The sequence below is a fragment of the Orycteropus afer genome, unplaced genomic scaffold (genome assembly GCF_000298275.1).
Source record: "Orycteropus afer afer isolate SDZICR_OR568_19922 unplaced genomic scaffold, OryAfe1.0 scaffold00071, whole genome shotgun sequence".
NCBI classification, from domain to species: domain Eukaryota; kingdom Metazoa; phylum Chordata; class Mammalia; order Tubulidentata; family Orycteropodidae; genus Orycteropus; species Orycteropus afer.
This window is the reverse complement of record NW_006921658.1, coordinates 3,071,617-3,082,540: the sequence shown is the minus strand read 5'-3', so window position 1 is coordinate 3,082,540 and position 10,924 is coordinate 3,071,617. Positions and strand designations below refer to the sequence as shown.

At 38.6% G+C, this 10,924-nt stretch overlaps 1 protein-coding gene across 1 annotated transcript; it reads right to left on the bottom strand.

The window, feature by feature from the left end:
• Positions 1-5,720: 5,720 nt before the first annotated feature.
• Positions 5,721-6,296, bottom strand: TIFA (TRAF interacting protein with forkhead associated domain). The gene has a single exon (XM_007940743.2). The coding sequence runs from the start codon at positions 6,276-6,278 to the stop codon at positions 5,721-5,723; it is 558 nt and encodes a 185-aa protein (XP_007938934.1). The 5' UTR covers positions 6,279-6,296.
• Positions 6,297-10,924: the final 4,628 nt, after the last annotated feature.

The window sequence follows — 10,924 nt, the reverse complement described above, 5'->3', positions numbered from 1 at the left end:
TGTACCCATTGCAATGAAAGGTGATCCCACAGAATGTGGAAATTAGCTAACAATATCATTAATATTGCATGCAAGTAAAATCTTACTGAAGATAATTCAAAACTGGTTGCAGCAATATATTGACAGAGAACTTCCAGAAATGCAAGTTGGAATCAGAAGAGGATGTGGAATGAGGCATATCATTGCTGATGTCAGATGGATTTTGGCTGAGAGCAAAGAATACCAGAAAAATGTTTATTATGTTTTAATGACTATGCAAAAGCATTCAATTTTGTGGATCATAACAAATTATGTATAATATTGAGAAGAATGGGAATTCCAGAACATTTGATTGTGCTCATGAGGAACTTGTACACAGACCAGGAGGCTGTAATTCGAACAGAACAAGGGGACAATGCATGGTTTAAAATCAAGAAAGGAGTGTGTCAGGGTTCTATCCTTTCACCATACTTATTCAATTTATATGCTGAGCAAATATCTAAGAAACTGGACTATATGAAGAAGAATGTGGCATAAGGATTGGAGGAAGACTCATTAACAACCTGCAATACACTGATGACACAACTTTGCTTGCTGAAAGTGAGGATGACTTGAAGCACTTACTGATGAAGAACTGAAGACTACAATCCACAGTATGGATTACACCTCAATATAAAGAAAACAAAAATCCTCACAGCTGGACCAATAAGCAGCATCACAATATGGAGAAAAGATTGACACTGTCAAAGACTTCATGTTACTTGGTTCTACAAGCAACACCAATGGAAGCAGTGGTCAAGATATCAAACTATGTATAGTATTGAGCAAATCTGATGCAAAAGACCTCTTTCAAGTGCTGAAGAGCAAAGATATCTCCTTGATGACTAAGGTGCACTTCACACAAGCCATGGTATTTTTAATCACCTCATATGCATGTGAGAGCTGGATGATGAATAAAGATGACCAAAGAAGAGTTGATGCTTTTGAGTTGTGGTGTTTGCTGCAAGTACCATGGACTGTTAAAGAACAAATCTGTCCTGGAAGAAGTTCAGCTGGAATGCTCCTTGGAAGCTAGGATGGCCAGACTTCATCTCACCTACTTTGGCCATGTGTAAGAAGGGACCATTCCCTGGAGAAGACATCATGCTTGGTAAAGTGGAGGGTCAGTGAAAAAGGGGAAGGCCCTCAACAAATGGATTGACACTGTGGCTATAACAATAGGCTCAGGTATAGCAAGGATAGTGGGGCTGGCACAGGATCAGGCAGTGTTTTGTTCTGCTATACATAGGGTCACTATGAGTTGGAGACAACTCAATGGCACCTAACAATAACAATTAGGAGGGACTAGTTCCTGGAGAAGGACATAATGCTTGGTAAAGCAAAAAAAAAGACCTTCGACAAGATGGATTCACACAGTGGCTATAACAATGGGCTCAGACATAGCGATGATTGTGAGGCTAGCACAGGAGTGGGCAGTGTTTTTTTCCACTGGTAGATAGGGTCACTATGAGTCAGAACAGATTGCACAGCACCTAACAACAGCCTATAGGTAAATTTCATCTTATTCTTGATGCTCAATTGTAGAGCCATTGCACATAAAATTTCTTCTTAAATGCCTTCACGAATTTCTTTTTATTGTTATCATCAGTAATCCTTTGGGAAGTAGAAGTGGTCTTCCTGTTGTTTCTCTGTTGAATTCTGTAGGTATAATGCTTAGTCTCCACAAGAAGGTTGTCATTCTTACTTGAATCAGCAAAGAGGTCAAAAGAGTGGAAGTTCATGTTATCATTTTTACTTGAATCTTCAAAGACATTAAAATGTCAAGATTCTGATAGTGGATGTAGAAGCTACTCCTCACAGAAACAGTCTTGGGGCAGGGAAGAAGGTGAGCAGAGTTGGGGAATCAGAGAAGCATTGGAGGGAAGCTTTGGAGACAATAGAAGCTCAGGAAATTAAGGGCTTTGACAAATGTTAGTTTTTGTTTATTTCAAACTGGTCATAGCAGTTGTGAAATGTTATCTCATTGCACTTCCCCTGTGATTAATGATGTTGAGCACATATTCATGTGCTTATTGGTCATCCTTTTATTTTCTCAATTGCCAAAACAATGGACTCAAACATACCAATGATCACAAGGATGACATAGGACCAGGCAACATTTCATTTTGTTATAAATTATCATAAGTCAGAGGTGGCTCCATAGCAATTAACATCAATGTATTTTCCCTTCTGAGATGATGATTTAAGTGATTTGTGCATTCATTATTAAAAAAAAAAAAAACTCACTGCCAAGTCGGATCTGACTCATAGCGATCCCTCCTTGGGTTTCTGAGGAGGTATCACTATGGAAGTAGATTGTCCAACCTTCCTTCCGAGGAGTGGCTGGTGGGTTTGAACCACCAGCCTTCTGGTTAGCAGTCAAATGCCTTAGGTACTACCCCACCAGGTTGCTTATTATTATTGACTTATTGAATATATTCTTAATACAGGCCCTTTATTAAGCATGTTTTTTGCATATTTTTATGTTTTATACTCTATATTTTTTAAAATGTCAACAACAGCAGATAAAATAAATTACAGTAGATTACAACATGACATAAGGAGAAAGGAGAGATTATAAAATAACATAACCAATTGAATGGGTAAGGGTTGGAGGACAAAAAGTGAGGGGAAGCGTTAAATTCTGAAACACCGAGTCATATTATTAGTGGGAAGGGTGGCTGCTGTGTGTTAAAAGGTCGTGAACATGTCTGGTGGTGTAGTGGTTAAGAGAGTTGGCTGCTAATCAAAAGGTCAGTGGTTTGAACCCTACAGCTGCTCTGCAGAAGAATGACAGGGCAGTCTGCTTCTATAAAGATTTACAGCCTCAGAAACCCAATGGGGGTTGCTATGAGTTGGAATCGACTTGATGGCAGTGAGGTTTTCGTTTTGTATTTGAACTAAGGCTCAACGTTGGATCCCTTTTAGCCTCAGAGATAGGAAAAATGCCTACTTTTCAATCCAAAAACCCCAGGATGACTGTTAGCATGAACCTCCATTCACACATCTACACACACAGAATAGCAGCAGTAGTTAGATCTTGGCAGTGGGATTATGGTTGACTTTTCTATAAGGCATATATATTATGATTTATTTATATATTTATGGATTATTTTTAAAATATCAAGTTTAAGTGAACACATACCCCAACCCACACTCTTCAAACAAATTGCACCACTCATGTTACAGTTAGAACCTAAAAGTACTGTTTCTCCTAACTCCAAAACCAAAACCAAAACCAAAACCAAACTCACTGCTATCAAGTCAATTCTGACTCAGAACAACCCCCTTTGGGTTTCTGAGGTGGTAAATCTTTATAGAAGTACATTGCCCAGTCTTCCTTCTGCAGAGTGGCTAATGGGTTTGAATCACCAGCCTTCTGGTTAGCAGTCAAATGCCTTAAGCACTACACCACCAGAGTTCCTTGTTTCTCCTAAAGGCAGTCAAATATATTAGATAGGAGAAACAGAATTTTCTATCAAATGGTTATTTAAACATACAGTCTCTGAGATTTCACCACTGGGAAGCATCACCAGGTCATGAAGTTGTACATCAAAAAAAAAGACAGCCTATGACTAACGCTAGCACCAATTAATATATTTTTTGATCATGTTATCAGAAGGGACCAGTCCTTAGAGAAGGAGATCATACTTGGTAAAGTAGTAGGTCAGTGAAAAAGGGGAAAACCCTCAATGAATGGATTGACACAGTGGCTGCGACGATGAGTTTGAGCATAGCAAGGACTGTGAAGATGGCACAGGACCAGGCAGTCTTTCGTTCTGTTGTACAGAGAATCTGAATCTGAATCAATTCAATAGCACCTAACAACTACTTAAAGTGCTCAAGAAAAGAAGTCAATTTCCGGGGATAAATGTCCACAGTATGTATCATGGGACTTTTACAACTTAGTATTTTGTATCAAACATCAATAATACCACTTCCTGTAATGCTAGAATTTAACTTATCTGAGAAGTTACCATTACTGTTAATTTAACACTCATTAACCACCGAGTTGGAGTCCCTGGGTGGTGCAAACTGTTAACATGTTTTCTGCTAACCAAAAGGCTGGTGGTTCAAGTCTACCCAGAGAAGCCTGAGAAGGAATCAGCCATTGAAAACCCTATCTAGGGAGCACAGCTCTACTTGACACACATGGGATTGCAATGAGTTGGAATCAACTTGGGGATTGCAATGAGTTGGAATCAACTTGATGGCAACTGTTTGTTTTCTGTTTTAAACTACTTAGTTAAAATAAACTGAATGAGAGTCTTTTAAATAAAGATAGCTTTTTTGAAAATATAACTTATATTAGAAATATTTAAGCATTTATTATAAATGTTCACATTACACATTTACATATAGAGAAGTAACAATTCTTTACTTTCTTTACAAATAGATACACAGAAAATGGTTAAAGAATTAAACTTTGACTTTATTTAAAAAAAAAAAAAATACAACTCACTGCCATCGAGTTGATTCCAACTCATAGCAACCCCCTTTGCATTTCCAAGGCAGTAAATCTTTACAGAAGTAGATTGCCCAGTCTTCCTTCTGCAGAGTGGTTGGTGGGTTTGAACTGCCAACCTCTGGTTAGCAGTCAAATGCTTTAGGCACTATACCACCAGAGCTCCTTTTGACTTCATGTTGTTGTTGTTATGTGCCATCGAGTTGCACCCAACTCATAGCGACCCCTCCTTGGGTTTCCGAGGCAGTAGCACTACAGAAGTAGATTGCCTAACCTTCCTTCCGAGGAGTGGCTGGTGGGTTTGAACTGCCAGCCTTATGGTTAGCAGTCAAGTGCCTTAGGCGCTACGCCACCAGAGCTCCTTTTGACTTTATAGATGCTGTTAAAAAATATATTTATGGAATTTTAAAATTATTTTTAGTACATAAAATACAAAGTTTTAAAATGTGGAAAGAATACTAAAGAAATAATTCTAAACACAGTGGTTCTTTAAAATATTTAAGTGCTTAAATGTTTTAGATGCTGAATTTATATAAGGAGAACAGTCATCCTGGGAAAAAAAACACTCTATTATTCCACAGAAAGAAAATTGTAAAGAATCTAAATATTATTCCTCAAGTAAGTTTTTCCATATTAAAACCGCAGTGACACACAGCCACTACTCTGGAATGCATTATACTGTGTTCCAGTACTTGGCCACATCAAAAATCAACAGGCTACCAGTAAGAACTTGCTCAGAGTCTTGATCTTGAAAACAAAGGGCTGCTGTGAAATGACATGATCAAACCAAGACACAGTTCCTTACAAAAGCAAAACAAGGCATGATTCCTTACAAAAGCAAAACAAAACAAACACAGAACTATTAATCAAGGATAAGAAAGAAAATAACATAGCCTTGTTTTAAGAACATTATTCCTTCATCACAAGAGATATTTTATACATTAGCCCTCACAGATGTACACTTAAAGTAATTCTTAAAGAAGTACACTTCAAGTAATAGATATTGAAATGCAACACTTAAAGCAATAGATATTGAAAGTAATAAAGTAATTCTTAAAGAAGTATGCTTAAAGTAATAGATATTGAGTAACACAATTTACAGACTTCATATCCTCAATCTGACAGCATAACATTGAGGCTTTACCTACTACACTAATAAACTCTGAATAAGGGGATCATCTGAAAAGTGTCTGCAGGACTCTTCATCCTCCGTGATTCTCTTCTTAGCCCTCTGTATTCATAATTCATTTTCATCCATTTCTGTAGGAGAAGTGCTTTGGGTGGAAGAGGATGAATAGTTGCCATTCTCAGGTATGGGATAATGCTGTGCCCAGATGTTTTCTTGTAATAGTGACCTTGGAGACAAAATAAATTGAGTCTCAAAAACTTCCAATGACTCCCCATCTTCCTTCTCCATAAGGATCTGATAGTCCCCAAATCTGACCATGCACTTGTATGGCAGGGTCATTTTATTTAGGTAGCCCAGTTCCATGTTGTCCACAATCAGACTGGTCTTCTTACTCAGATTTTTTATTTCAAAAGAGAGAACTGAGCTATTGAAATCTTTAAACAGCTGCAAAGAAAACTGAACTCGAGAAACCTGTTTGTCTTGAAAGGTATAATGGCAGATGTTGGAATTTCGACCAAATTTCACCATTTGGCTGGAGGAGAGTTTCTCTCGGTTATAAAACCTTATCGTCTGAAATACACCACTTTGCAACTGGCCAGGATGGTAAAGAGTCATCTGGAGACAAGTTAATGTCTCTTCTGTTTCAGCATCTTCAAAACTGGACATGATGTGCAATGGAATCGGACCTACCTGCAACAATGAAATCATCATGTTAAATTCTCAATCAGGTAATTCACTCCCATACTTCAGGCACTGACATCTTTTGGCTCTAATATTTTGATGAAAATCTTCTGACAAGTGATTTATTTAGTCTTTAAAAATGCTTTCAACTACATAGTATAAATGTGAAGTTTTATAATGAGCCCTGGGCTGTGCAAATAGTTAAGTGCTTGACTATCAGCCTAAAGGTTGGCATTTCGAACTCAGCCAAGGCATCTCAGAAGAGAGGCCTGGTGATCACTTCCGAAAGGTCATAGACTTGGAAACCCTGTGGGATTTTTCTATTCTGCATATATGGGGTCATTATGAGTCAGCACTGACTCAATTACAACTAACTCCTGTAATTACCATTTTGATATCTTTTTATACTTCATTTCTAGTTTGACTTTTTAAAGCACACATACAATCTGGGCAAAAACAAGGAATGACTGTTGAAGAGTTAAAGATGTTATAATAAAGTGATTTTGGGAAGCAAAAAAAAAAACTTCAGTTCCTTTCTCAAATAAAGAGAATGGGGACTGGAAAACGTATGACAGCTGTTTTCTAAATAGAAAATAAGGAAGAAAAAAATCCCCTTTGGTTTGAATGCCCTCACAAGATATACACAAAAAGAAAACCTACAGTTTATTAACTGTATTAGAATTAGATGTATTATGAATTGCGAAACCTGATTTCAAAATGTTAAAAATTATAAACAAATAATTGTAAAACTTATCCTTTATATCATCATTATATTTCTATTAGGTACATGACTAATATGGTAGATTATTTAAATGATTATTTTATTTCATAATGATAAAATACAGACATTATATAGATAGTTATATATAATATTATCCATGAGATAATTCTAAGTATCAAAGTCTGCAATAGAGCTGGAATGCTTTATTTAAAAAAAGGGAAGACCTTCAATGAGATGGACTGACAGTGGCTACAATGATGGGATCAAGTGCAGCAGGGATTGTGAGGAAGTGCAGGATCGGGTAAAGTTTTGTTCCATTGTACACAGGGTCACTATGAGTCAGAGCCAACTCAATGGCACATAACAACAATAACCTGGTTCCTAATGGTTGACTAGACATACAGTCATTAACCACAATTAGTGTAATCTAACTGCTATCTTTCTACAGCAGATGTAGATCTGTGCTGCCTTCCACCAACACCTATGAGTCAGATTGGCAGTAAATTTGGTTTGAATGAGTGTCTTACTATCAGTTCTCAGGGTATGGCGCATGTTTGGATGAATTTCAAAGCAGAGGTCACAATTATGACTCTTCAATAAACACTGAGGTAGACTGTACTACAGTCCACATATTTGGTGACCCTCCCTACCAGGTCTATCATAACTGGTTCTATCCCTTTAGGAAAATTACAGTTTCTACTCCATTGATAACCATATTGGTGAAATGTGAATGGAAGTGAATGGAAGTAATCCATGCAGAGACAGATTACCCAATAAGCAAGGTAAGTTCAAATGTGAAACATGGGCTTCACCACATCTTCACCACATCTTGTGAAATTGTTCACTACAGGTTAGTAAGTAAGCACAAGTACACCCATGCTTATCTTGCTTACTTGGTACTTCATCCTTGTCAGGGATTGTGAATTTGAAGGAAAAAAAAAGGCTTTGATTCTGTGTGAAGATTCTACAGGGTTGGCAGAGAAAAAGATGTCAGCCATGCCTAGAAGCAGAATCTTGGATGTGGTGAAAAAATGTGAAATTGTTCACTACAGATTTGTAAGTAAGCACAAGAAAGTCTGTGCTTACCTTGCTTATTGGTTTATGCGACACTGTATGTGTCTCACTTCTAAGCAGAAGCTTTAAAGGCCACCGTATTATTCCACTATCTGTCTTTCCATCTGCCACAACATTAGCAATCGCCAAAATGCTTTCAGCCTGAGTCCCAGAGGAAAGGGCTGAAAGCAAACTACAAAGAACATGTAACATGAGCATGTTCTTGCTGTGAGTCGTGAGATTTTTGAGGACATGTGCTATTGCACCATAACTGAGCCTGAGCTGATGAATGCATCTGCCTATCTTATGAATGTATGAAACAGCAGACCTGACACTAAAACAGGCTACTACATAATACATGCCTTTCATGTGTGAGACACAGTGATCAGTCCTTCATACTTATTGTTTTATCTAATCTTCACAACAATCCTGTGGATCACCACTTAATGGATGAGGGAGCTGAATCTCAAAAGGTTTAAATAACTAGCCCCAGTCACAAATCCACTCCCAAAGTCAGGATTCCAATACAGCTCCAACAGCCTACAAACACTCTTTACCACTGCAAACACTGCCTCCCTGGCTCACAAACTTTAGCAGTTAACCAGTAAAGAAAGGGGCCACAGATGTGTGTGTTGCTAGAATTAGAAAGACATCAACTTAGGCTCTAGTGTCGGGGAGAAAAAGTTCCCATTAGTGTTGCCTATCATAAGACGAGGCTCTAGAGCACCAATTTACTTTGAATATTAGTTATTCTTAAGCCTAGGTATATAAATACTACCATAGACTGTTGTTATTGTTGTTATTAGGTCCCTTTGGGTCATTTCCAACTCATACCGACCCCATGCACAGCAGAACAAAACACTGCCCAATCCCACACGAGCTCCAAGATCCTTTCTACACTGGAGCCCATCGTCACAGCCACTGTGTTAATCCATCTGGTTGAAGGCCTTCCCTTCTTTCATCGACCCTCCACATTACCAAGCATGACATCCTTCTCCAGAGAATGGTCCCTTCTGACAACATGACCAAAGTAGGTAAGACAAAGTATGGCCATTCTCATTTCCAAGGAGCATTTCAGCTGCACTTCCTCCAGGGCAGATCTGTTAGTTCTTTTAACAGTCCATGGTACTTTCAGTGTTCTTCACCAGCACCACAACTCAAAAGCATCAACTCTTCTTCGGTCTTCCTTATTCATTGTCCATATCTCACATGCACATGAGGCGATTGAAAATATCATGGCTTGTGTCATGCGCACCTTAGTCCTCAAGGAGACATCCTTGCTCCTCAGCACTTGAAACAGTTCCTTTGCAGCTGACTTGCCCAGTGCTATACATCATCTAGGAGCTCTGGTAGCATAGTGCCTAAGGCACTTGACTGCTAACCAGAAGGCTGGCGGTTCAAACCCACCAGCCACTCCTCGGAAGGAAGGTTGGGCATTCCTACTTCCATAGTGATATTGCCTCGGAAACCCAAGGAGGGGTCGCTATGAGTCGGGGCCAACTCGATGGCAAATAACAACAACAACAACATACATCATCTAATGTCCTGACTGCTGCTTCCATTGGCATCAATTGTAGAACCAAGCAATGTGAATTCTTTGACAACCTCAATATTTTCTCCATTTATGGTGATGCTGCTCATTGGTCCAGTTGTGAGGATTTTTGTTTTCTTTATATTGAGATGTAATCCATACTGCAAACTGTATGTGCCTTCAATCAGTAAGTGCCTCAAGTCTTCTTCACTTTCAGCAAGCAAAGTTGTGTCATCAGCATATCGCAGGTTGTTAATGACTCTTCCTCCAATCCTGATGGCATGTTTTTCTTCATATAGTCCAGCTTCTCGGATTACTTGCTCAGCATATAGATTGAATTAAGTATGGGAAAAGGATTCAACCCTGACACACTCCCTTCTTGGTTTTAAACCATGCAGTGTCCCCTTGTTCTGTTCGAATAACGGCCTCCTGGTCAAGGTACAGATTCCTCATGAGTACAATCAAGTGTTCAGGAATTCCCATTCTTCTCATGATTTGTCATGATCCACATAATCAAAATGCCTTTGCATAGTAATAAAACACAAGTAAACATCTTTCTGATATTCTTTGTCATGAACCAAGACCCATCTGAGAGCAGCTATGATATCCCTTGCTCCAAATCCTCTTCGGAATCCAGCATGCACCTCTGGAAGTTCTCTGTCAATATACTGCTGCAACCATTTTTGAATTATCTTCAATAAGAACTTACTTGCATGCGAAATTGATATTGTTCGATAATTTCCACATTCTGTGGGATCACATTCTTTGTAAAGGGTACAAATATGGATCTCTTCCAGTCAGCTGGCCAGGTAGCTGTCTTCCAAATCTCTTGGCATAACCGAGTGAGTGCCTCCAGTGGGGCATCTATTTGTTGAAATATCTCAGTGAGTATTCTGTCAATTCCTGGAGGCTTGTTCTCCAATTCCTTCATTGCAGCTTCGACTTCCTCCTTCAATACCATTGGTTCTAGATCATATGCCACCTCCTGAAATGGGTGAAGATTGACCAGTTCTTTTTGGTATAATGACTCTGTGTATTCTTTCCATCTTCTTTTGATGTTTCCTGCACCATTCAAAATTCTGCTCATTGCCCATAGACTCTTTCAATATTGCAACTTGAGGCTTAAATATTTTCTTCATCTCTTTCAGCTTGAGAAATGCTGAGCGTGTTCTTCCCTTTTGGTTTTCTAACTCCAAGTCTTTGCACATTTCATTATAGTAATTGGCTTTGTCTGCTTGAGCTGCTCTTTGAAATCTTCTGTTCAGCTCTTTTATCTTGTCATTTCTTCCATTTTCTTTAGCTACTCTTCACTCAAGAGCAAGTTTC